General features: G+C 56.9%; 2 protein-coding genes across 2 annotated transcripts; both read left to right on the top strand.

The window, feature by feature from the left end:
* Positions 1-8,588: 8,588 nt before the first annotated feature.
* Positions 8,589-19,448, top strand: CCM_01245 (insecticidal toxin complex protein; the record flags this gene model as incomplete). The annotated part of the gene is made up of 2 exons (XM_006666401.1): positions 8,589-19,107; positions 19,396-19,448. 2 exons carry the CDS (start codon positions 8,589-8,591, stop codon positions 19,446-19,448), a joined length of 10,572 nt encoding a protein of 3,523 aa, XP_006666464.1.
* A 2,084-nt stretch (positions 19,449-21,532) lies between these two features.
* CCM_01246 (PH domain containing protein) lies at positions 21,533-24,355 on the top strand (the record flags this gene model as incomplete). Its single annotated transcript, XM_006666402.1, has 4 exons — positions 21,533-22,067; positions 22,204-22,691; positions 22,745-23,082; positions 23,134-24,355. 4 exons carry the CDS (start codon positions 21,533-21,535, stop codon positions 24,353-24,355), a joined length of 2,583 nt encoding a protein of 860 aa, XP_006666465.1.
* Positions 24,356-26,917: the final 2,562 nt, after the last annotated feature.

The raw sequence follows: 26,917 nt of genomic DNA on the forward strand, positions 1-26,917 counted from the left end.
CGCCGACGCCTTGGCGCCGACGGCGAAAACGCCGATGCCCGTGACGTTGGCGGTCAGGTCCATGCCGGCCTGGGCCTGCTCGCTCTTGGTTATGCTCTTCTGCGCGCCGCCGCCGGTGCCGGTCGCCGCGTGCGCTTGCGCGGGAATCGACATAACGCCGACCAGCACGCCGAGCGGCCCGAGGATCCTGCTCCCGGTGCCGACGTACTTGGCGAAGCCGCCCGCGCGCTCGATGATGCCCAGCGTGCCCGTATTGAGACTGTTCGACACGGCCTTCAGCGCGGGGGCGTCTACACGCTCCACCAGCGGCTCCAGCTGGCCCGCCTTCTTCATGATGTTGCCCATCTCGCCGATGAAGTCGGCGACGCCCTGCTCTGTCGCACCGTCAAGGCCGCGGAGCGTGACGGCGAGCCGCACTTTGCCGTAGTCGTCGCCGAGCTGCGCCAGGTTGAGCGTGTGCTTGTTGAGCTGCGCAATTATGCGCGTCGACGCGTCCTTGAGCTTGTCCAACACCAGCGAGCCGTCTTCCGAGTACTTAGCAAAGTTGAGCAGTTTATGCTCGTACGCGAGCTTCCACTCGGCAAACACGAAATCAATGTAGCTAGAGCCCTTGACCCCGCCCGTCTTGGCGTTGGCAAGGTACGTCTCAAACTTGACCGACAGTTCGCTGCCCTGGGCGATGGAGCCCTTGAGGAACTGGGCAAAGTCGCCCGCAGCGGCGCGCCCGGCAACGCGGTACTGCTGGATCATGGCGCCGCCGCCCTTGAGCTCGTCGAGCTCGCGCAGGTGGATCTGGTCGTTAGCGCGCGCGATGATGTCCTTGAAGTCCCAGCCGGCGAACTCGGGCGGCGGCTTCGCGTTGGTGCCCGACGGGTCCGCCAGCATGTTGGGGTTCCCGTGCGCGTACTGGTATAGGTTTGACCCGTCCGCTGCGCCCTTGGGGTCCGCGGACGCAAACCGGCCGAGCCACGGGGCGTAGTACCGGAGGCCGAGGTGGTAGAGGCCCGTCTCGTCGCGCTCTTTCCCCAGGAACCGGTACCGCTTCGGGACCTCGGTCGGTCGGAACACGGAGCTCACCGAGGACACGCCGTACGGGGTGTACTCCTCGTAGGAGAGAATGTTGGCGTGCTGGTCCACCTCGACCGCGGCCGAGCCCTGAAAGTTGCCGAGCTGGTACCGGTACACCAGCCCGGGTGCCCGGCCATCGCCTCCGACGGTGCGGTTTTCGACGAGGAGCAGCTGGCGCCCGGATTCGCTAATCCGGAGGCTGTGCACCTCGAGGGACACCTCCCCGCTCCCTGCGTACTTGCGGAACACCTCAAACGCGCCACCAATATAAATCGTCTCCTTCGTCATCCTCACCTCTCCAGACGCTGTGTGCCGCTCCGTCACCTTGCGTGTCCGCTTCCCCGTCGCATCGTATCTGTAATAGAGCATCTCTCTCACCTCGCCGCCCCTGCCCTGCGTCTGCACAGACTGGACCATCCGCTCGCCATAGTCGTATGCCATGCACGGGAGCCCTGGCATCGCCGTCATGTTGCCAGCCTCTTTGTCTGCGCCTTCATAGCGGTATGTCTCCGTCACATCGCCCACCCGAGTACAGCTCAGCCGGTTGTTTCGCTGCGTCGAATCCACCAGGCTCCTCTCCTCGTAGTGGTAGCGCCGCGTGTAAGACTGCCCGTCTGTCACGTTGACATGCTGCAGGCTCTGGATATTATTGACCGCGTCGTACACGTACTTTTCTACGTAGCGTCCCATGGCCTTGGTGTCATTCGCGTGGTCGACGCGTCCGTCGGGGCTCGGTGCTGCGTGACCGGTTGTGTGCCAATTTCTCGCCATTTGCATCTGCCCAATGTGCTCCCTCCCGGTGGCTTCGACCAATCTGGCGAGAGAATCGTACTTGAACGCCTGCGAGGCCTCGACCCGGTGGTTGCGGAAAAAGATGGGCTGCGATGCCTTGTCTGTGACGTGGGTTATGGTACCCAGCGCATCAAAGACGTAGTTTAGATCTTGTACATGTTCTCTGCGCTTCCGACCGGACGGTCGCCTTCTAGGGGCCGTGTCGTCACTTCCACTTGAGCTTTCGCCCTGTGATCGGCTTCTTGAGCCACTTGACGTTCTTTTCCGTACCCTGATGGTTTGAATCCGTCGGATACGAAACGTCTTCTTGTCGTAGTCAAACAAAGTGTGTAGGCCATTTCCCTGTCGTATCTCTTTGTGCTGCCCCTTTTCATCATACTCAATGTCCTCAATGACGCCCTCCACAGCAGCCGAGTCCCCGAGTTTGGTCTTGACGCTCTGAATCATGCCACGTTCGTTGTACTGATAACAAGTTGTCGTGCCATCTGGAAGTGTGGTTTTCGTCGGCTTACTCAGAGCATCATATGACACCCTTTCCACAAACTCTTCTTCTTGCAGAGCTGGCCTCTGCGGGCTTGACCAGTCGAGAGTGTCTTTGTAGTTGCATGCAAGCTGCCGCGTGCTTTCGCCAAGATTTCCTTTGAAGTCGTACTTGTACGTCCGTGTGGTACCGTTCTGATCATGGGCGAGTACGATTCGACCATTGGCATTGTAGAGGTCAAGATCGGGCCGAGTTTCACCGTACGCGGCCGTCTCAACCAGGAATTCCTTGTCGCCCTCGCCGAGGTACAAGCCAATAAGTCTTCTTTTGCGGTCATACTCGGTCCGGAACCTCTGTCCGCGGGCATTCCACGTTAAGATGGGGATGCCGCTGACGTCTGGCAGTGTCCACTTTGTTCCATTGTCCATGTGCGTCTCACTAATGATCCATCCCCCAATAGCATAGAAGTTCCTGGCAGTTTCCCGTCCAAGTACATCTTCAAGCTTGGCCGGCATTCCCTGTACATCCAAAAACGACGGTTGCCTCAAGACCTGGTCCTTTGCTCCAGCGGTAGATGCTGGCTGCGGCGGGTTTCGGAGCACCTCAAAGCTGACACACGCCCTTCCTAAAGAGTCAAACCGCACACTGCTAGGAGTGTTAGCGAAAATAGCAGATTGAATCGCTGCATCCTTTTCTAACGTTCCGAGTTGGCCATTACAGCGCTGCTGGTACCATGTCGGCATGTAGTCCGCTCGTGCGAGCAGCTTGAAGAAGCCGCCGACATCCTCGTCTGTCGAGGGGTCCTCAATAAGCACAGTGTCCATTTTATCCCATTGTTCTGTACCCCAGGGGTCATGTTTGACTTTGGTCCAGGTATGATCTGGTGCTATGACGGCAATGGGCCTCGCGATAGCGTCATACAGCATGATGGACGAGACGCCATAGATGGCCTTGTCTTGAAACGCGTGGCTCATACTAAAAAATGGCTCGTATTGTCGGACAGGCTTGTTTTTATTATTAAAGATGGTCCATGAGCTCGTGAGCCATCGATTTTGGATCTTGGACTCTGAGGCAGCATCCGCAACCGTACCGTCCACGCCCGATGTGAGCGGACCGGGCTCACATTGCGATTTTATCTGAATGTCACGGCCCAGCCCGTCAGAGTATGATACTGTGACAAAGACTCGACTCTGTCCATCCGCCGGTACATCCGACTCATGCGTCTCTCGGGTCAGGGACGAAACCCAGTTCGGTCGTGGCTGTGCATGGTGCCGTGTCCGATAATACGAGAAGAAGTCATAAATAGTCCTCGTTGTGGCCTGGCAGAGATACTTGTTTGAGAAATTGATGGGATCATTGAAGAATTCCTGGGTTTCGTCTTCATCGAGCACAGACTTCAGACCATCCAAGGAGTCGCCAAGGTTCTCTTCCGGCTTACCCATGGCAGCAGAAGCCACGATATTTCCCTGGATATTAAAGAGAGCCATTGAGCGGTTTCTGTTGGAGTCCATAACCAAGAATGGAGCCAGCAGGCGGTAGTCATTTCCCGTCTTGACAAGAGGCTGCGACGGGTCAATGTTTCTCTCGCCTGCCGTGACTGTGTTCCCATACGGGTCCCGAACTTGTTGAATTAACAAATCGTACTTGTCGTACTCGTACAGCACTTCGGCAGGGAAATCGTCTCTGTCAAACTGTGGCCGAGAGCGCCGAACAGTAAAAAAGTGCTTCTTGGCCTCGTCAAGTTCTTGGGCAGGCGTTGCCTCTCGCGCCGCAGCAAAGAAGGCTCGTCCAGAGGAAGCCCACCATCCTGACTTGCCAGCTATTCTAGAATAATTGCACTTGCTGATCAAAAGATTTTCGAGCTCATGTGATTCCACCTTGCCTGCTCGGACGTAGTGTAGAGCCTGATGTTCTGTGAGACTCAGCTGAAAGTTTCGCCAAGGTAGACTCAGCGACTCTACCACGCCAAGTGGCAACGGTCCGCTGAGGTCATCCTTTCGATATATTGAACAGCTCTCTTTAATTAAGCGTCGATATATGGTTGTGTCTGAAGGATAGGGCCCAGTCAGACTCTCAAAAGGAATGTCGAAAGCTCCCGATGCCAGACGTTGGACGATGTGCAAGGCGTCCTCTAATGTGACAGCTTCTTTGGCACCCCGATGGCCGTTTCGGCAGGAATCAATGTTGATGATTTCATAATTCTGAGCTTGAGCAGCAAGAGGCAGAATGTACGCTTGTTCAGTCTCAATGGCGTTGGTGAATGTTGCTGTTGACAGGACGGCATGGCTGCGCATCTGCGCCACTCTATCCTCGTGCGTCAGACGATCATCAGAGTCTGCGTGTCGTCTTCCATATGAGATAGCCATGGAGCTCAATTCGTTGCCATAAAAGTCTGTTTCCAAAACCATGGTATGCGAGATTCTCGGATCAAACTGCATTCTTGACCCAACTCGATAGCGCGCTCTGTCGTACGCCAGCTCAAGCGTCTCCTTACCGCGCACAAACAGGACAGCATGGAGATTCGGGCCGACAGGCTGGCGCAGCTCGAGATGGATGTTCGCCTCTTGCACAATATAGGGGAAGCTCTGCAACGCGGTCCCATCCATCGTATATGACTCTGAGCGCAGCATTTGCCCCCGCAGAGCGCGACACGCCTCTCGCCTCTCTTGATGGCTCAATGTGTACGGAACATCGTGCCGCTGTGTGGTGATGGAGAGAGGCAATAGAGGATCTGCTAGAGAGGCATAGCTCTGTATGTGGTCATCGCCGGTCCAGTACGGCACGTCAGCGTATCTCGTCACCAGCTGGCCGTTGAGATACTCGCCTGTGTGGTACCACGTCTTGGTCAAGACGGGGGGCATGTTGGACTGCTTGTTGATGTTGGACGTGTTACCGTCTTGGAGGTTCGAGTACAGCTCCGTATCCCAAGACTCAACAATGCCAAAGCCTCGAAACTCGCGCTCCGCACCATCAAAATAGCCGTCATGGTATGCATACCTGGTAGTAAACAGGCTCTTGCTCACTCTATCGACAAGCTCTGCTTTCTGCACGCACTGTACCGGAAACGGTAGTCGTGCAGTCCATGGGCGACCAGCGCTCAAATCTCTTGCATAAAACTGGCAGGAACTTTCATACGTAATGCGCGTCTCCCACCCCAGGTTGTTATCCACGCCCACCAGGAGATGCGGCTTGCCGGCCTCCATGAGGTCAAGGTATCTGATCTGACGACCCGCATCCGAGGGAAGACCAGACGACCAGACGAGACAGCCAGTTCCCCGACCGAGCAGGTCGGACACTTGCACATTCGTTGCCGAGTTGACGCCGGGAAAGCCAGTGATGGGGGTGCCGTCGCTCCAGCCATTGCCAGAGAGATTGTGGTAGATCATGGGCACGTCGCTTCCAAGATAGACAACATCTATTGTTCCCGAGCCGTCCACGTCGCTGAGGATAATATACTTTTGGTTAAACAGGTCGGGCGTATCAAGGACCGGAGGGTTCGCCATGGCTACCCTGGACCCGAAATTGCCGTACCCCAGATTCGGCCAGTAGCATATTTCCGAGTTGCGAACCCGGACGAGGTCCGCCAGGCCGTCGCCCGTCATATCAGACGTGTAGAGCGCCTCGGTGCCGTCCCAGAACAAGAGACGGCCGGTGCCAAGAGTCCCGTCGTCGAGTGGCGATGACGTGTATGACGGTGTGCCGAATCCCACGTCACCAAGCCCGGAATAAAACCGCAATTCAGTATCATCGATAATGACAATGTCGGCAATGCCGTCTCCAGTCACGTCGATAAACTTGAGGTTATCGTCTCTCATATTGAGATTGGGGAATGACGCAAACGTTCGAAACGTGTCCCATCCGGAATCCTCATCCAGATTTCGCTTATAGAACCCCGGATCTGGTGCACTCATCTGGACAAGGTCCATCTTTCCACCACCGTCCAGATCCATCCATTGTCGCTCACCACCCGGACGACCAGCACCGGGCGAAGACGGCAGGGCTTCCGCGGGACCAAACTGTCCGTTCCCGAGATTCGCCACGTACAGCAAGTTCCCGTCGACAGACAGCACAACACCAGGCAGTCCCTGCCCCTGCAAGTCGACAACCTGGTAGTCGCCGCCGAATCCCGCCGGCAGGTTCGCCAGCGCCGCCGACTTGAGCGCGCGCGACTGTTTGGCCGGCCGCGCGGCCGAGTAGCGAAACTCGAGCGGCGGCATGCACTGGGTCCTGTACGCGTCACCGCATCTCTGCCAGCTTTGCTGCGTCACTGACGTGACCATGGACGCCACAGCCAGGCCGGTGGACGGATCCTGGCCGACGGCATCGTACGCGAGGTTGAAGGACTCGACAAGACAGTCCCGTCCGACGCCGGCCTCGTCGGGGAAATGGTGAAACATGAGCACCCGCTGAACCAGGCGATGCGTCCGCACCTCGAACCCCGGGCGCCGCGTGGAAAAGGGATCCGGCCGTGCCAGCCACGGCGTGCACTCCTCCACGGATGGACACAGACGGTCGTGCTCGCCATAGTCAAACACGACTTCAAACAGCCAGTTGTTGTTTCTTGTAAACGCTGGGCTCAAGCTGGACACGGTGTTTCCGTATTTGATGCGCTTAATGTACCGCGCCGCCGAGCGCTCCCGTGCCGATCTGTGCTGCTCGGACAGGCTGGCCGTGTCAACACCACACGAGTCCTCACGCTTGTACTGATACAAAGTCTCGTTTCCCTTGTCGTCATAGGACCGCGAGGGCAGCCATTCAAACACGCGCCCTGGCCGCCGCGGGTCAGACACGCGGCTCTCGTCGCCGTCGCCGTAGATTGTCGTCAGATTGCCGCCCGTCTTGACCTCCCAGTGGCTCTCGCCCGTGTCTCTGTCGGACACTCTCACTATCCTGACCGCCCCGTTGTCCACTCGGGGGCGGTATCGGGTGACTAGTACCCTGCCCCCGTCGCGACGTGTCTCGGTTCGGCACACGGTGCCGTCCGGGCGCACGTCCAGCCAGGGCACGAGGTCCTCGGCCCCCGACAGCATAAACACATCGGCCGCGTCCTCGCCCTCGTCCTCGTCCCGATACCGTGGCAGTCCCTTGTCTGTTTTCCGCACAATAGACTGGCTGGACAGCTGCCAGCCGAGGCCGAAGCTCCCGTTGCCGGCGCCCGAGTTGTACGACAGACTGAGGGCGACGGAGCCGCCCGGGCGGCCGGTGCTCGTCTTGATGGGCACGGAGAAATTGCCGGTGCCGGTCGCTGGGCTCACGGAGAATTTCTCGCCGATGCCTTTGATGGCGCCGCCTCCTTTGGGTAGCTGCACGGAGGGAAAGGAAAAGGGACTCGACGGCTCGGCGGTGCTGGCTGGAGGGCTGCTTTGTCCGGCATCACGGCCGTTGGTGGAGCTTGGTGGAAGGGGATTGCGGCCGTCGTCTTGTTCTGGAGTAGAGGGGTTCATCTTGTGTGAATTGATGGTGGCAATTGATGGTGGTAATTGATGGCGGTAATGGAACGAAGCAGGTTTGGTAATAATGCAGCTCGTTTGCTCGCGAAGCTCGTTTGCTCATGAAGCTCGTTTGTTGTCGCATCAATTGAATAAAGCTTAAAAACAAGTCGCAACACAATCAGCAACCACGGTCCATCACCTTCAGAATTATTGGCACGGACCATCACCCTCGAAATATGCAACCAGATTAGTTTCCGAGCTGAAGTCACGCCTCTTCCCATGTGGCTGGTTCAGTAGTCTCACCAAGGGAGTCAGCTGTCCCATCGAGGCTTCTCAGCTAGGAATGGTGGCACTCAACCGCCAAGCCAGACCGGCAGTTGCCATCCCGCTTGCCCGGCCTAGAACGGGGCCGGTACGGCCCCCCATCGATTTCTAGTAACTTTATTTAAACGTTATTCGAGGGCTGATGATGGGCGCGCCGCGCTATTGCGAGCCCTGGCTACTCTACAACGTCGCGACTAACCCTCTTCAGCCTCATCCCTCGATGCGCCTCCCAAGGCTGAAAATCATCAGAGCTTTCAGCTGCCAGCCATTTCCAAAACTTACTTTTTCTCCATGGCTGTTTTTCTGTTTCATGGCGCAGCTCCCAATGCGGCTACCAGCTTGCTGCTCGCGGCGTGTGCTCTCCGTCAACGTCTCACATTCATCATGGCAGCATTTAGGGTCATGCTCGTCTCCCCCTCAACCGATATTTTCATCTTGTTTGCCTCTCTCTCTGTACTATTACATCGGCCCAGAATCTTTCATCATCCAAAATGACAAAATCAGAATTCCTTATTGTGCGCATCGTCCCCACGCACCCCGTCACAGCCTCGGCCTTCCGGGCCGCTCTCAACCAAATCACCATCACCGCCTCAGACAGGACCGTCTTCAGCACCGGCCATGATCGCGAGCTCGGAAAAGCGACCGGTCTGGCCGACCAACCGGTCGATGCCCTGACCCCCATCCCGCCGCTATCCGTGGTCCCCGGCGACCCGCCCACGCTTCAACCCAGCATCATCCAGCACTTCTCCATCAAGGGCACCGTGCTTGGCACGTCCTCAGTCGCCACAGCCGTCATCGTTATCAACAGGGCTGGCCTAGAGCAGCCCACCAAGGAGTATCCCACGCCGACGTCCTACGACGTCCGCCTGACCTTGACGCAGGACTCGCCGCAGCCCACCGTCTCCAGTCGCCAGCAAGTTGTCGACTTCAACGTGCAAGTCGCCAACGAGCACCTCGTGCCGGAACAAACATCCTACATCGCGAGAGAGGCGGCCGTGTACTTGTCCATTGACGTTCCCCAGGTTGCGCTCGACCCGGGGACCACACTCTACTCGCCAGCAGCAGATGGCACGCCCCCCAGCTTCGCTTACATGGTCAAAGCCATCGACAATGTTCTCGGCAAAGACTCTCCCGTCGGGGCCCCCTCGCTGGAAGATATCAAGGTCTATCTATCACCAGCGCAAGCACGACAGGTCGCTGCAGAGCTGGTCAATAACCGGCTGCTCGACCCGCCGCCCTCTGCGCCGTATCCCTCGTGGGACAAGGATATCTACAAGGTAAAGACCGATACCGTCTTCTTTGAAGACATGTTTACTCTTGCCGCAGCGGGCGGAAAAATCCTCCCCCAAGAGACGGACCAGTCGCGTACCAAGTTCGAGGGCGACCGCGCTTCATACTACGCTCTGCGCACCTCAGACGGCATCCGGCTCGCCAACTACGTCTACTCGGCCATTTTCGCCGTCTACGCGGAATTCTACAGTTTTGCCGCGACCCGGGCCGTCATCAACGTGCCCGTCCAGTCCAGTGCGCAGCATTCCACCTCGGTGTCGGTCCCGTCCATGCCCGTCTCCGGCACAAGCGGCGCCGCCCTCGATCCCAGCTTCACCGTGCCCGCCGCCTACTTCTACGCCCTCACCCTCACCCACGCCATCTCGCAAGACTTTGACACCCGCCTCAAAATTCTACTCACCACCTCGAGCGACATCCTCACCAACTCGCTCGGTTCCGCCATTGATCAGGGCGTCTTGGGCCCGATATCAACGCTCGACGGGCTGATCCGGTGCGCCACCTCGCTAAAGGCCGTGCCAGCGGCCGATATCAACCAGCGGCAGGCGGTCCGGCGCATCGTCGCCCTGCAGGCCTCTGTCCGGAACGCGCTCCCGGAACAGGTGCAGCCGGCTGCCAATGCGAGTGTCAAGGCCCTGGTGGCCGACTGGCTCCAGTTCCCCGGCGCTGACCAGGATTTGCCTGAAAAAGTGTGGTATCCGCCCGCCAAGGCAAAAGACTACCTCACCGTCATCCTGGAAGTCATCGCACCAGGAGAGGAGGCTTTGATTACAGCAATATTGACAGACTTGCGCCTTCCACCAGCGTCCGGAGCTGGCCTCGGCGTAGTGATTCAAACCGTCACAGACCTCTCCAGCGTGACCGAAGCGCAGTGGTTCGAGTTTTTCCAGCGCCACGATGGTCTCTTGCCCAGGCGCTACCTCCTGGGCGACCTAAAAGACCGCGTACATACGTTCGTCCAGGACGTCAACAAGGTCTTATTCACGTCGCCCGCGCCGCAGTCACTCGGCGACTTGCCACCCCCGCAGGCTGTGCCAACATGGACCGGCACGCTCGGCAAAGACGTCCTGGTGAATTTCCTGAACCAGACCGACTTCCGCCTCGGGTCCGATCTGGACGCCACCGCACTTGCGCAGTACGAGGCGCAGGCCCTGCAAATCTTCAAAGACAAGGGAATCGCCTTGTTTGTCACGCTCGCCCTCAAGACGCTGTGGACGCTGTATCGCATGACAGACCTGGTTGGTCTCAGCAAGGAACTACGCTTCTCGTACATGGAAGCTCTGCATGCGCGAGGCTTCACGAGCGCGGAAAGGGTGAAGCTGGTCGGCTCCTCCCAGTTTCCGCTCGCCATGGCCGGTACGGTCGCGTTTCCCCGTGCCGGAGAGATCTTCACCAAGGCGGACGCGCTGCCTTCAGAAACAGGACGCCCCGACCCAGAACCAGGATATACATTCAGCGCAGTCAATCCAGGGGACCTGGTGAATTGCGAGCCTCCATGCCACTTGTCGCCTTTTGGCCCTTTCCATTACCTGAAGCAGCTCCTCGAACTGCCCTCGGGCACGCAAACCGTCGGCGATGTTTTGGCCACGCGACGGGGGCCATTGTCAACCCTCCATGTGACTGCCAGTAACCTGGGCACCCATCTCCCCTCCGTTGATATCGTCAATGAGAATCTAGAGTCCTTGGTGTCCGACTTGGCAGCGAATTCTGGCGCGCTTTACAACACGACCAATGCCGGTCTTGCGAGCATTGACGTGCAAGGAACCACGCCGCTCATCGTCCCAACAGACCTCGGCGAAGATGATATTCTCAAGGCGCTCCCGCAGCACTCGTCGCCCCATCTTCCCCAGGACCAGCCCAGTGTGTATGCCACACTCGCCTCCTCGTTGGCTGGACCGGATCTTCCTTATTCGCAGGGCTTGGATATATCCCGCCAGTACCTGGGCGCTGTGGGAACCTCACGCTTTGAACTCATGCGCGTTTTTCATCGCGACATCACCGAGTTCGCGCTCGATGCGTCCAAAGAGCCAGAGGCGTTTCAAAAGTCGACATGGCGTCTTCCTGTTCGGTATGATATCGCGCTCGAGTACCTCGGCATTTCGTGGGAAGAAGCTGCATTTGTGTATCAGGGCAAAATGACGAGTGCCACAGCCGTGGAGCTCCTCGGTACGGTGCTGCGCGGCAACAAGGACACCTCCCACGCCGTCCCTGTTCAAGTATCGGCCTTTATTTCTCAGGCCGGTATAACATACTGCGAGTTCCTTGAATTGCACAAGAGCGGCTTCGTTGAGTTCGGTCCTGGGGAGGCGTACCCCGAGTATCCAGAATGCCTACCGTGCTGCGACGACGACCTTGTCCTCTCGTTCCCCACGGAACGTTCCCAGGCAGGCGGGCTACTCAAGCTCCTCATCTTTGCCCGCCTTTGGAAAAGTCTCCGACGCGGCCGCGGGCCATCGATCACAATGAAGGTCCTCGCAGACATATGCAAGGTCCTCAAACTGTTTACCGAAACAAACGTGAACCCAGAGTTTCTGCGACAGCTGGCCTCGTTTCTCATGCTGGTTCAGCTCTGGTGCTTGCCCTTGGCTGACACAGAATCTGCCTCCGAGCAGACTGAGCAACCGGATGAGAGAATCAAGATTCTGTCCCTCTGGTCTATGAAAGGCACCAAGACAGACGGCTTCCAATGGTCCGTGAGATCCCTCATCGCAGGCATTGAAAAGCACGCCATCCATCACTACAAGTGCGAAAAGCGCTCTGCTTCCTGGAACAAGATCAACGCCAGCCATCTCGACGCCTTGGCTGAGCTGGCCGGGTTCATCGAGACCAAGTGGTACGCCACGCCGACATGCACCATCCGTTTCGTCGAGATCCTGACAAAACTGTACGCCTCGCGCTTCACCGTCGGGGAAATCCTCTTCTTATTCACCCCGCGAAAGCACCTGCGTGACGACGACCCCTTTCCGCTCACCGAAAAGGACGAGTCTCTCGATGATCCCCTCAATGTTCCCGAAGACGACGAGAAGCATGGTCTCTGGGCTCTACGGCGCAAGCTTCTCCAGGTACAAGTCTGCGACGACGATGCCGAGCGCTGGTCCTGGCCCAAGATCGAGGCGACACTGGCAGACCTCGGCTACCGTCCCCACGACGAGCTGTTTTCGCTGCAATTCCTCGCCGAGCACTTCTTCCCCGACATCCTTCAAGAGTGCGGCTGTGACGTGTCGCACAAGAGCCGTTACTTTACGACGACCATCCGCGACTCGTCGCCCAAGCTTTGGCAGTCTCACTGCTCGCCGTTTTCGTACCAGGCGCCGCCAGCGGGGGACGAAGAGGCGTCAGCCACGCTGCGCGTCAAGCTGCCGCTGCGAGGCGAGGATGTGCTCCGGTTCCTGCGAGACACACGGCAACTTAACACCCAGGAGGCGTCTGCGGTGCAGACGCTCTACTGGCAGACCCGCGCCGCGCTGGCTCCGTTTGCGCTCCTGTTCACCAACTTCAACGACGCTGCCGACTACATGGTCCAAGAACCCTGCGTCAGAAAGAGGTTCGCATTTTTTCAGAAAGAGGTTGCCGCATTTTACAAGCGCTGCAGAGTCATTTCCCGGCATCTCCACCACGCCGTGCATTCCGCTTCGCAATCCGATGCCGCGGAATGCGCATGCGCCGCCGAGCACGACCACGAATGCATTGGTAGCAAGACCGCCTGGCGCGTCCTGTTGAGTCTCATCGCCGACGAAAACAAAGCCTCTTCTCCTTGGGAGGATCCTATTGACTCGGGCGCACCCCCAGCAGAGTTTCAATGGGGCCCCAAGTTCTCCGGAGGCGCTTTCGCCGCTCTTCTCGGCCTCATAGGCACTGGCATTGCAGGTGACTATGTCGGTGCCGATCCGCACATTGTCTGGAAGGAGCTCCGTGGTGGCCTTTCTGCGTGGGGTGACGCGTGCAACGATTGGAACACTCCCATCGCCACCGTCCTGCCAGAGTTGACATTGAAACAGTCGGACACGCAGTCGTCCCTCGTTTCGTTCAAGAACGGGTTTGCCCTGGATCAAGAAACTGGCCGCGTCCTGTCGGGTGGTGAGCCGTTTTCTGTGGTGTGGAAAGGTGAACTCATAGTAGAAAAGGGCGGCTGCTACCACTTCGCCATTTCGTGCAACGCTCACCATGAATACTCTAACCGTCAGTCAAGTTTTCATGAAGATGAAGAACTCGGGGGCCATCACACGCACGACTCCCACCATGACCACCGCTTCTGTCACTGCGACTGCGAGAGCAAAAAGGAGTGGACCATGACCCTCCGTCGCGGCAATAAGACCTGGACCCTCCTCAGCCGAGGCTCAAACTCCAACGAAATTCCAGAAACCTACTCTAAGCAGGTTCCCCTGCGCCCTGGCGCCTACCAGCTCACTATTGTCTACAAGCAGCCCGAGCCCGACTTTGACGACGACGACGACCTGAAAAAGTCACACACGGGCGTCAGAGTGTCTTTCGAGGGCCCAGACACGCACCATTACCTGCAACAGGTGCCCGTGTCTGCGCTCTACATCCGGTGCAAAGATGGCCCTCTCTGGCCGCAACACAACATCATGCAATACACCCTCATGGCTGGCAGCACGCGGGTCATCAACGCCAGGTACATCCCTACCCTGCGAGACATCCGCAGGACATACCAGCGCGCCTTCAAATCCGTGCTCTTCGCGAGCCGGTTCTGCCTGTCCGCGTGCCACTCCCACTGCGAGGATGAGTCGGAGCTGGGCTACCTGCTCAGTAACCCGACGAGTTTCCAGGGCACGTCTTACTACTGGGACGCTGCGACGAACGTTTACAAAGCGCATCACGCAGACTTTGACTTCAACTCGCTCCCCGTCACGGATGCCTACTTTCCACCCAGTGCGGACACGGACCTGCGCGTGCAGCCGAGCAAGAAGCGGCAGACGGCCCTCTTTGACTGGTTCGAGAGAATTTTCGACTACACCGCGCTCCGCCGCGAGGTGCGAAGCCTATGTGAGCCGGCGCTCTGGGTGTTTTTCCACCACGTCACGTTTGACTCGCCGCAGCCCGTCGACCAACTGCTCCGATACCTGGGCGTCGAGATTATGCTCACGCCGCTGGTGCTCGAGTATTTTGCGCCGCCCCCTGATGGGCTGTTCAAAATCACCGACGCGCAGAATCTCAGTGTCCTGGGTGATGAGAGGTGGGCTACGCGCGTGTGGAAAGCAAACAGGTGGCTCGTTCACGTCATGCGCTCATTCTACGCCCCCATTACGGAACTAGCACTGTGCCGGCCGGCTCTTTGGTCTGCCAGCCCGGACCCGAATGCACCTGTTGACGGGGTCGCTGGTAACGTGAACCTCACTCGTTTTGTTCAGAGATGCTGCTTGAGCAAGACGGACGCCGAGATACGTCTGCGGCAGGTCGTCGGGCTGAGTGACAACCTTCGTCTTCGAGCCCGCCATGCCCTCCTCCAATCTCTCCGCTCCAATGGATACTCAGCGGAGCAAGTGTCAGATCATCTATTGCTGGATGTCGCAGTCGATATTCGTGAAACAACCACCCGTGTCAATGACCTTGTTGCTGCGGCACAGCGTCTTGTGCATAGGGCTCTTCTCGGACTCGAAGCCGAGCTTCCCATCGACTCCAAGACTCTCAAACTATGGGACTGCGAGTTTTCAACCTTTGAGAAATGGCAGGCACATCAGAGACGCACCTGGTACTCTGAAAACTGGCTGAAATGGGATGAAACGAAGAAGCTGTCCAAAAGTGAAGGCTACAAATCCCTCGACAAGGCGCTCCAGTCTGGCATCTCCACTGTGGCCACCTTGGCCCAAAACATGAATTGGGGCGGAACAGGCGCTCTTCCTTCCCAGCCAGGTAGGGAGTCTCTGACTTCGGTGCAGGCGTTCACCCTGGGAGTTCAGCGTCAGGCTCTAGATGGAGGGTTGAGCTTAATGGGCCAGCCAGATCGAAGTGGTATGCCAACATGGTTGGCTCCGGTGCAGCCCATCAATGCCGCCGCGCCCCTCAAACCAGGCCGTGGCTCTACAGAGGCCCTGCTTGAAGCTCCAGATTCAAACTCAGCTTCAGAGCACTCAGACGTTGTCGCTCACACTGGAGACGGCGAAGGCGAACAAAGCACAACAGTCATCACACCCATCTCACTGGAAAGTTCTCTTCCTGGTTCCTCGTCACTTGAGTCTATCCCTCTCTGGGTGGAAGCAGCTCTTCGTCTTGGAGTCCGGTTTATTCGTGTAGCAGCTTCAGGTCCCCCCAATGCTCTACCGTATGAGCGGAGAACAGAACAGCCTCTCGTTTGCTGCGACTGTGGACATCGTCATGAGCCCACCATTGATGAGTATTATTTTTGGCTCGAAGACAATCTCCGGTTCGACCCAGCCGACATTGCCGCCTCCCAGAATGCAGACCTGCACGATAACGTGCCCGGTGTGCGCAGTTCAACAGGCGGCAGCCCGCAGATTGATCCGCGCACCATCCAAGCGGACCCGACGTCAGATTGGGATACGCCTACAGCCAAGATGCTGCACTGGCAGTCGGAGCCGCTTGTCCATTTACGTTGGATGAAGGTGCACAGAGGCGTCTTGCAAGACTCTCGGCGCTCAACGGACGGGATTCCTCTTGTCGATGCCGACCTCGACACTCTGTTTTTGGATATCCGCGGGCGGTACTTTGACTCGCTGCTCTTTAACGTCATTAAAAACGACACAAGTACCGGCTTCCGTTTCGACATTGCCACTGATACCGCAATCCCCATTCCCGAGCCGGTCCCGAGCTCCCCACCGCCTGCGTTGCCTATCTCGCAGCCACTCATCGACGACTTGGCAGCTTTCCCATATTTTCTATATTTCAACGAGGGAGCGCCACTGGTGCCAGTGAGCACATTCGGCACCAGCATGGTCATTGCATCGTCATTACGAACAGACTGCCAGTACCAAGCCTCGACACACTGGCTGAAACTAGTGTACGATCCTTTGTCCAGGGAAAATGCGTGGATGAATTGCGCGTCGGAGAGTAGCAGCAGCGCTCTGGAAGAAATTTCGTTGGAAGTAGACGATTCAAAATCCACGGACCTGTTTTCCAGTGCGGCTGTACTTGGCAAGTTTCTCCAAGCCGAAGAGGAAGGAGAGATTGCTGCCAGCGCCGAGCAAGAAGGGTTTCGGCAAGACAGTACGTGTTGTCCCACCGGCCCGGTCCGGCGCGCCAAAGCTATAGGGCGAGCGGTGACAATGGAGTACGTCGAGACATTACTCGCCTGGGCCAGCAGCGTTCGCTGTCTCAACTCGCTAGAGGCAGACCAGCAAGCCGACACCCTGCTCAGCGTAGCGGCCAAGATTCTGGGCAAGAAGCCAAAGAATATCGCCGCCGTCGATCTAACACGAGGCAAGATGACTCTCGCCACGTTCCAAAGCTCGGAGCCTGCTCTGAACCCCAGGCTTCTACGCCTCTTTGACGCCGTCGATGAGGGTCTCAGCATGGTTCGTGCCGGCATCAACAACCGCCGGCTTCGCAACGGGGCGCTTGTACGGGATCGCGCAACATGGGGTTCTCACAGACGATTCGATATAGGCACGGCGGGGGGTGGCGGCTGTGACGGACTATGCGACTACTCCTGCTCGCAGGCGTATCGGTATAGCTCCATCTTGCCAAAGGTATATCAGTGGACCGCTATTGTGAAAGCCACCGGTTCTGCCCTGCTCTCTGCCATTGAAAAGGCGGATTCTGAAGCGCTCTCTTCGATCAGGACTTCCCAGGAGCGCCAAATGACAGAGCTCGGCCTTGACATTGCCAAAAACCAATACCGGGCTGCAGACTGGGATGTCCAAGCGCTGGACAAGCAGATGCAAGGGGCGCTGACCAGGCTACAGTATTACCAAAAGCTGATTGCCGACGGGCTCAACTTTAACGAAATGGGCTACTTGTTCGGCACAGAAGCGTCCATGGCTAGCCGAACCAGTGCCAACGTCTCGGACGGCATCGGTCAAGGCATGGCCAGCGTTCCCGACATGTGGGTTGGAGTGGCTGGCGTTGCCGGGAGCCCGTTGCAGTTCCAGCAGATGCCCATGGGCGTCAAGATGGGCACCGGCTTCGCCGCCGCGGCTCGCATCCTCAATACGGTGGCCGACATATCCACCTCCAACGCCGGAATGCAGAATACACAGGGCAGCTGGGACAGACGCCTGCAAGAGTGGCAGCACCAGTGCGACGTGATTACGTACGAGATTCAGCAGATCAAACGTCAGCGTCTTGCCGCCCGGCGTCGGCTGGAGGTGTCGCGTAGGGAGCTGAACAATACGGAGAGAAACATCGAGCACCAGGCCGAAGTGCGAGACTTTTTGCGCGACAAGTTTTCCAAGTACGAGCTGTACCTGTATCTGCAGCAAGAGAATGCCGCACTCTACCGCAAGACCTTTTCTGCGGCCGTAGAGGTGGCCAAGGAAGCACAGCAAGCCGCGGCGTACGAGCTCGGTGATTCGACACTGGACATGATTCCCTCGTCGGCGGCCGTCTGGGACAGTCTCCATTCAGGGTTGCTAGCGGGCGAGAAGCTCGAGGTGGCGGTTCAATCACTGGACAGGGCGTATATGAATAAGAACTGCCGCGAGTACGAGTTGGCAAAGCATATCTCGCTGCGGCTGCACTTCCCGGCTAGCTTCGTAATGCTCAAATCAGCCGGCTACTGCGAGATGGATATTCCAGAGTGGTTGTTTGACCTCGACTATCCTGGACATTATATGCGTCGCATCAAAACGGTTTCCTTGACTATTCCGTGCGTGGCCGGACCGTACACGGGTATTCATTGCAAGCTACAGCAACTACACAGCTCGATCCGTCAGAGTCCGCAGATGGAGACGTGCGGCGACTGCTGCTGCGCTGACAAGAAAAAGGCTGAGAAGCCGCCAGGAGCTTGCATCCATGATCCTTGCGTGGCGACGCGCTATGCTGGGACGGAAGCCATTGCGACGTCGACGGGACAAAACGACTCTGGTCTCTTTGAAGTGAACTTTGGGGACGCACGCTACCTTCCGTTCGAGTACTCAGGTGCCGTATCGCGGTGGCGTCTTGAGCTGCCTCAGGAAAATAACCGCTTTGATTTTGCTAGCGTGAGCGACGTCATTCTTCACATGAGCTTTACTGCAAGAGAGGGCGGTCCCGAGTTCCGGCGGCAGCGTCAGGACCTTGCGCAGAAACACCTGCCAGCGGACGGGCTGCGATTCTTTGACATGAGACACGAGATGCAGGAAGCTTGGTCGGTGCTTCGACGCAGTGGAAAGTGCGAGACCTGCCTTTGGGAGCAGCGCTGCCGGTCAGGGGCGTGCGATGATGACGAGGAGCACTGCAACAATCCTGGTGAGCGACAAGCGGAACGCAATTCCACATACCATTACAATCAGCGCCGCCACAAGAAACGCAGCTTCGAGCTTGAACTGTCGCGCCAAATGTTTCCGTTTGTGACGGCATGCCGCACGCTGGCCGTTGCAGGGGTGCACATGCTCATTGATATCAAGGACTGCGACGGCGATGATTTGGAGGTGTTCCACATGGTGTACGTGCCGCCGCGAAAGCCGGGCATCTGTGCAGATACCAAAAAGGTGCCTTTTGTGCGGACAGCGAGTGGCATGTGGCGAGGAAATGTGCAGTTTGCGGAGCCGATCATCGTGCCAGATCTGGGCCCGCGAGAGGCGAGAGGTTTGGGAAAGGGGCTGTTGGGTACGTTTGAAGTGCCATGTGAGTTGGTGAATGTATGCAGCGCATGGCTATTGTGTAATTATAAAGTGGTGCGTCCAGCAGTATGTTAGGTCAAGAGTTGAGTAGCTGAGCTTGAAGAGAGCTTTTGCTAGGGGTTGTTGTAGACTGGTAAGCGGCCGGAATCTACAAAAGATGATAGGTAATAGTCCCTAGTGCGCATTCTGATAATTATAGTACAGTCGAAAATTGTATTTGGCGCCTGATGCGACTGTGAAATAGCTGTCATTGCGTGCGGGATGTAAATTGCAGGAACGGACGTCTGTGATTTTGGCATCGGGATGACCTGCGATACTGGTGACTAAGCCACTTTTGGCAGAAGGACTCGGAAGAGGAGAAGCTACTTGATATTTAGAAGCTTGAGTAAAAAATGATTAGCTTCTACGATGGGCCTCTAGCTGGGCAACCTATCTGACTACGAACGCCGCAATGGATGGATTGATGTGTCTTGATAGCCGCCCAAACCCTGTTGGGGCACGTGGTTGCGACGACGTCATCCAAGGGACAGGCGTGGGCAGTAACTTAATTAGCCGGTCTTGGCAGCCCTGGAGCAGTTGATGGTGCATGTTTTTTTCTGTCTCTTCTTCGGAGATGTGCGAGAGCTGGCGGGCTAATAACGTAGCTTGAGCGGGGTACAGAGATGGAGTTTGAGTTCCGTCACCTTGGTATCTATATCTATCTCTCAGGGCTTGTTCCGTAAATTATAAACGAGGTTTGTCAAGATTGGTAAAGTGAAAGCGGCTCCCCCCCCCCCCTTTTTTTTTTTTGGATATAATTGCTGTTTGCCCCCAAATTTTGCAACGAGTCGAAGAAATGGGCAATAACTTGTGGCGGATCATAGAGCGATGGATTGGATCCGGCAACTCCGATCTCGTTGCAAAACGTCAACTTGGACTCGGGCAAACACAGCACCAGGAGATTCTTGGCCATGTCGTGTGAACTCCTGTCACGCTACTGCGATGTGCGATGCAACACTATTTGTACCGTGAGCGGCATCAAGGTTGCCGGTGGCCTGCCATTGTTTGCGGTCCATGCAACCATCGCGGCTACTGGCTTCGCTGCTCAGATATCATGGTTGACGGTGCCAAGCCGGCAACGAGACAATATGTGTTCAAGTGCGTGGTAGATGGATGGCGAGATAACTATTCGTCGTTGGTGGCTTCGCTCAGGCAAAGTCCGCTTTTGGCAGCGGTTAATCGGCTGGGCGGGGCGTTGTGGGTAAGCCGTGGATGGAAACGATGGAAACGCCACGGCAGCCCAAGCCACAAAGGGCCCCATAAATACGTCATTTTGCAGCACCAGGTTGTGCGCGCGCTGAAAAGTTTATCTAGCGATGAAAGCGGAAGCCGAGGATATTCTGGTGTCATGAGGATCTCAATTTATCTAGGGTTTTTTCTACAACAGGTAGGAATCACTAATGCTTTTTGTATGCAATGCAGGCGTTTGTATGAAGCAGCGAGATGGCCAATTTGGGTACCAGTAAGCTTGGGCACCGAGCACCAAATGGTGATCAAAAGACCAAGACGATTCCAGGCAGGCTGTGCAACTCAGCAGGGGTTGTTGGAGGCCCGACTTGGCGGTTGCGGGACCTGACGCAGCAGCACTCAAGACCAGCAATGGCCAGATTACAGCAGGGTACCTACGGTAGGTACCTACCTATGTACCTACCTTAGTACCTGTTAGTAGGTACTTGCGTTAGCGCTTCCAATGCCCCTGTAAAAACCGGTGCCTCACTGTTGCCATGGCAGTTGCCAGTCGCAGCCACTCGCAAGCAGCCGAGCTTGCTCCTCGCAGTTTGTAGCCCCCCAACTTAGTACCTAGGTAGGTAAACTACTGCTACCAACAGTCAAACACCCAGGTTGCACAGGCTCAGCATCCACGATAATCATTGCGTCAAAGGCAACCTTCCCCGCCATCTCCTGGCTGCCTTGATTCTTCCTGAATCAAACCATGGACCGTATCCCACCACCACCGACCTAAGTGGCCACTGGATACCTCATCAGTCCCGCTAGAGTCAGTAGTTCGACGCGCTTCTCCACCCTTGCTCTCCTCCAGGAACCACCCATCTCACTCCCTCCAAGTCCCTCCCCATCGCCTCGCCATCATCGCATCGCCACCCTGCAACCTCCGTGCCGCTGCCTCCCAACCAACACGGCGGATCCCTTCCTCTCCGTCCTTCTTCTCCAAACCTTCGCTTCTACCGACTGGCCTTGACCTCCGTTCCCGCTCCCCAATTGGCACCGGCGGTTTGGACTCTGCCGAAACCGCTACTGCCACCACCCCAAGCCAAGTACTGCTACGCACGGCCGCATGAACCTACAGCACTGCGCCAGCTCACTCACACCTTTATTTTCTCTTTTAGCTTAATAATACTGCCGTCATCTCCGCCATGGACGCTGACGTCCCTCGTCAGTTACATCATCCCACAGAACCCAGCTCGCTCGCCGTCCACGATCCTCAACACCAGCTTCACAACCACCACCCGCCCACCAGCTACTTCGAGTACGCCTCCCATCCTGCTCCTCTTGACTACGGCACAAGTCCTCCCGACCCTCGCCACCACTTTCAACAGCCCTCTGGCCGCTTTACCGAAGAGTGGGACGCCAGCCAACGCGGCAGCTCCATCGTAGACGGTCATCGCCCAAACAACAAGCTCGCCATGCAGCGCACCGCCTCCATCAGCAGCTATGCTGCCGGTGACGACAACAACTTCCCCAGCAGGAACAACACCCTCCGCAAGAAAGCCTCCATTCGCCGCACCGGCAGCCTCAGTCGTAGCGCCAGTCGTCGCAGCAACAGAGCTGGCAGCGTCCGCAGCTTGGCTCTCCATTCCTCCTCCGACCGCGACGAGGGCCACAGCGCCTTTTACTGCCCCGTCCCGACCTCGGGCAATCCCACCAACACTCTTGCCGAGAGATTTCAGAGTAAGTCGAGCCCTGTCTGGTGCAATGCGCCGCACCATCCCTAACCGTGGCGCCTGTGCGACACGCGCCTGTCTAGCCTTTAAAGCTGTCGCAACCGCTCAATTGGACAAGCCTCGCTAATACGTCTCTCTCACAGCCTGGAGAAAGTTTCTCAAGGACTTGATTGCCTATTTTCGCGAAATTCAAAGCCACTATGAGCAGCGCGCCAAGTCCTTGACTAAGCTCAACAATGCTGTCAACAACGTGCCTACTCCGGAGAGCTTCCTCAAGTCCGCCGGCATCGATGACGCGCTGCAGCTTCTGCGCTCGTACAACAAGACTGCCGTCCAGGAAGCCCAAAAGGCCAAGGAGATTGAAGAAGACGTTATCCTCGCCCTCACCGGCCTGCGAAGCGATCTGCAGCAAAAGATCAAGGAAATCAAGCAGCTTTCTGGCGACTTCAAAAATGGGGTAGAAAAGGAGATGAACGCCACCTCAAAGGCCGTCAGCTCCTTGGCCGATGTCCTCGATAAGAGTGACGTCGACGCTTCTTCAACCACGGGCAAGCAGGACCCCTTCCTTCTCCGCCTTGCCGTCGACCGCCAGGTTGAGCGCCAGATCGACGAGGAAAACTATTTGCACCAGGTACGTCCAATTTTTTCCTCTTATCAGTACGCACACCTCTGATTCTTTACAAGGCCTACCTCAACCTTGAGGGTTCTGGCAGAGAGCTCGAGTCCATCGTTATTGGCGAGATCCAAAAAGCGTACAATGCCTATGCAGGCATTCTCAAGCGAGAGGCCGACAACGCCTTGAACGTTGTCGGTGAGCTGCGTGAAGGCCCCATCGCCATGCCAAAAGACCAGGAATGGATTCACTTTGTCACACACGAAGATCAAGTCGTTGATCCTACCATGCCTCTGCGTGCCCCCGACCAAATCCACTACCCTGGCCAAGATCACTTGTCGGCCCAGGAGATCCGTGCTGGGCTGCTGGAGCGCAAGAGCAAGTACCTCAAGAGCTACACAGCTGGCTGGTGAGTACCTTGACCCAACGCACGCGTGCGCCATGTACTAATGCCATGTAGGTATGTTCTTTCTTCTACTCACCTTCATGAATTCAAGTCGGCAGACAAGAACCAAGCACCCGTCATGTCACTCTACCTACCTGAACAGAAAGTTGGCTCCCACTCAGAAGACGGAAGCTCCTCCTCCAAGTTTATCCTCAAAGGCCGCCAGACCGGCACTTTGCACCGCGGCCACACCTGGGTCTTTCGCGCCGAAAGCCACGACACCATGCTGGCCTGGTATGAGGACATCAAGGCCTTGACCGAAAAGACGCCCGAAGAACGCCATCAATTCGTCCGTACCCACTCCAGAAGCCTCAGCCGCTCCTCACGCCGCTCAGCAAGATCCGCCAGTAGCGACGGGCTCGATGACGAGGACGAGGAACCCTTTACCGGTGGCGAAGTCGACACCAACCCCACCGCGCGCGCCGACGCGGCTCCTAGGCGACCCGAACCAGGTGGGCGGTTTCCATCCGATCTTCAAGTCATGACGCAGCGCGGCTTACACGCGCCTCAATCGCCCTCTAGCCTAAGCTCTGATGCCCCGGAACATCCATCGGATGCCCATATGGTTGCCGCGGCGGGCACCCTGCCGGGATCTCACCAATCTCATGACGGCGCCTACCAAGACAGCTATGGATACGGCGGCGGGTCCGGCTACACCCCGATGGATGAAGTGTCGTCCCAGGCGGCCATCGCTCACCAGCAGGCGCAGTATGACGGTGTCAACCCGTATACCAGCGAGCCGGTGCAGCACGGAGAGGTGGAGGGCGGTAACCTAGGTGCGGGACATGGCGTGGTCCCAGTTGTAGTTGCAGATACCCGAGTCAACGGTGACGGCCAGGAGCCGCACAGCATGATTCCCGAAGCTGCCGTGGCAGCCAATTCCCACGAAGCCATTAATACCAAAACTTATAACGCGACGGGCGTCAGCGACAAAGAGGTCAAGAGCATCTCGGCGACCGCGGCTACGGCAGCCATTATCGACACCGAGGCCGTTCCCCGGTCGGAGACCCCAGCGGCCATTCAGAATAAGGCTCTGCAGGCGGTTCCCGAGGCCGAGGCGACCGCCCATATCACGTCTTCCGAAACACCGCCTGGCAAGGATCTCCCAAAGGCCCCGATCAGGCCCCAAGACCACCGAACCGACAGCATTGTGACGATTTCCAACCTCCACATTCCCGGCCGATTCCCCAAGGGAAGTTCCACCACGGATGGAAACGCGACCAATGCTACGGCATGAGATTTGACATTTACGGCCTTGACACTCTTTGACTGATGACGCTCTACTTTCTTTTTCTTGCTTTTCCCCTTATTTTACACCCACACACCTTGAATTCCTTTGGCAGCTTCCTTCTTTCAGACGAGTTTTGTCTACTCAATATTTCCTATCTGTTTGTCTATGCCAGATGCAAATCTTCCATAGTCTCTGCTTTCATGTATAGTATATGCCGCGGGAGCCAGGGAGGAGAAAACGCTTGGGTTCGGTGGGAAGCATCTTTTTGGGGGCTGTACGCAGAGATTGTTGTGTTGGGAGGGCATAGGGGCAGATTGTGTATCTGCCTGTGTTGCTAGTTAGTGCTTAGAAGGTTACAGCTTTCCAATTCTCTGCGCATTCTGTGTCGGCAGTTTGAAATACAAGTGAACACCGTTACGTCTTGTCCACTGTTCCTGATTGTCAAGGAGCATTGCATCGAGACAGCGCCGTGTCAAGATGAGCTCCAGGGAGCAACTGCGGAAATACTTTCCTGGCGTAACGAGGCCAAGTTATCGTCGAGCCCTGACCCACGCTTGAAGATCACGCTTGAAGATACTTTACATACTCTCAGTACTGATGTACGACCTGCCGTCTTCCCAGTTCAATGAGTGCAGTAATTTAACCATTCTTAACCATGATTGTTCTCGCGCTAAGTGGCCGTGCGTAAATTGGTCGGTACAAACCGGTCCTTGGACACGGCCGGCACGCCCCGAGCAAGCAATCTTTCACCGCCTCTTCGTTGGCGCGCACTTGCGCCGGTAGTACGTCTGACAAGGTCGGACTATCGCGGATATGCTCGTTGGGCGGCGCAGGAAGCCCACATGGTTCGGCGGCGGCCGTCATGGCTCGCCATGTCTAGCCAGCCACACTCGTCTTCTCATCGCTTGACAAGGGACGGCCGCAGCGTGTCCAGCGGGTTGCCGCTCTGCTAAGTGTCTGGCCACTTGTTCCACAGTCATGTCGTGCAGGCGCGGAACCAACCACCAGGCGTGCGGTAAGCAAGCGCTTGGGTCTCGGCGACGCGGATACGGCCGCCCGACTGGATGACTGTTTTTCTCCCGTCGGGGCTGTAAGATGCCTTGGCCGCAAATAGGCCGTGTGAATGAGGGTGCAGCCGGGTGCGAGATCCAATGTCGAGTTCGACTGGTGCGCCTTGCCCCATCTGTTTTGCGCTTCTTCTCGCAGAATCTTTTTGCATAATGGACTCTTCCTCCCTGGCAAGACTAACATCTTTTTCACTTGGGCAGTGTTGAATTGGCAGTTCTAATTGAAGACGTTACCATTCTAAGAGACTTGCTCAATGACAACGGCTCATTAGACTTTCGAGTCAGTCCGTGAGAATGGTGTGATGGCCCAGTCACGCCTCGAGAGTTAGAAGCGCTATGAAATGCCATGGGATTTTGAGCAGAAAGTACTTTGCATGTCTGACATGAGACCAAAGGGAGTGGGTCTCCCGGCGGCCGAATGGTAATTCCGTTTCAGCCAATCATAGCCTGCACACACCAAAAAAAAAGTAGCCTTCCACCTCTGCAGCAGACGCCAGGAAATTTTCACACAAAAAAAAGTTGCTGGAGACGACTTCAAGCCAAGCGGTCCTCTTTCCTGTTTTCAACCTCCACACTGAAGCCCGTTCTTCACCCGTAAAAAATACCCGGCATTCGTGGACGAAAGAACGTCGAGTTTCTTTGGGGAATATTCGGATTTCCCGCGAAACAACAGTTCCCTCTCCCAACCGAATCGAAAACAGTCGACGGTCGACGCATCGAACATCATGTCTTTCCGAGGCGGCTCCCGTGGTGGCCGCGGCGGTGGTGGTACGTCCTTGCATCGAGGACGGGGTTGGTGTTCTTTCTGAGGTCGCTCGCTACTGCAATGTACATTTTGTGTCTGAAGCTGTCGTGTGGGATTGGCCAGTCGATGCTGGGAGGTGACTAGCAGCGCGCAATGCGGACTTGATGCACCAGACAGACACTGGGCCACGCCACGACGCGGCAGAAGACCCAATTGCAGAAGAGAGGCCCTTTGACACCAAGCCCGACCACTTTCTCCCTCGAGCGCTCACTAACCACTTGACAATAGGCCGTGGTACTTACACCCAGCGTGACTTTGGCCCGCCTGCCACTGTCCAAGGTACGAACGACCCTTCCCCCCAACGGCAACCGTCCCAGAACGACTCTACGCAGTCCTGGTGTTGATGCCGCAAAGTGCACCATACTAACTTGACGGCAGAAATGGGCAAGTTTATTCACGCCTGCGAGGGCGAAATGGTTTGCGAGTCCAGCAACCCCAAGGCGCCCGTGCCGCACTTCAACGCGCAAATCTTCCTCGAGAACAAGACGGCCATTGGCAAGGTCGACGAGGTCCTCGGCCCCATTAACCAGGTCTTCTTCACCATCAAGCCCTCGGAGGGCATCCAGGCCACCTCGTTCAAGGAGGGCGACAAGTTCTTCATCGCCCCCGAAAAGACCCTGTCCGTCGACCGCTTCCTGCCCAAGCCCAAGCCCCTGCCCGGCGCCCCCAAGCCCAAGCGTGCGGGTGGTGCTGGCC

The sequence above is a fragment of the Cordyceps militaris genome, assembly GCF_000225605.1.
Source record: "Cordyceps militaris CM01 unplaced genomic scaffold CCM_S00001, whole genome shotgun sequence".
Lineage (NCBI taxonomy): Eukaryota > Fungi > Ascomycota > Sordariomycetes > Hypocreales > Cordycipitaceae > Cordyceps > Cordyceps militaris.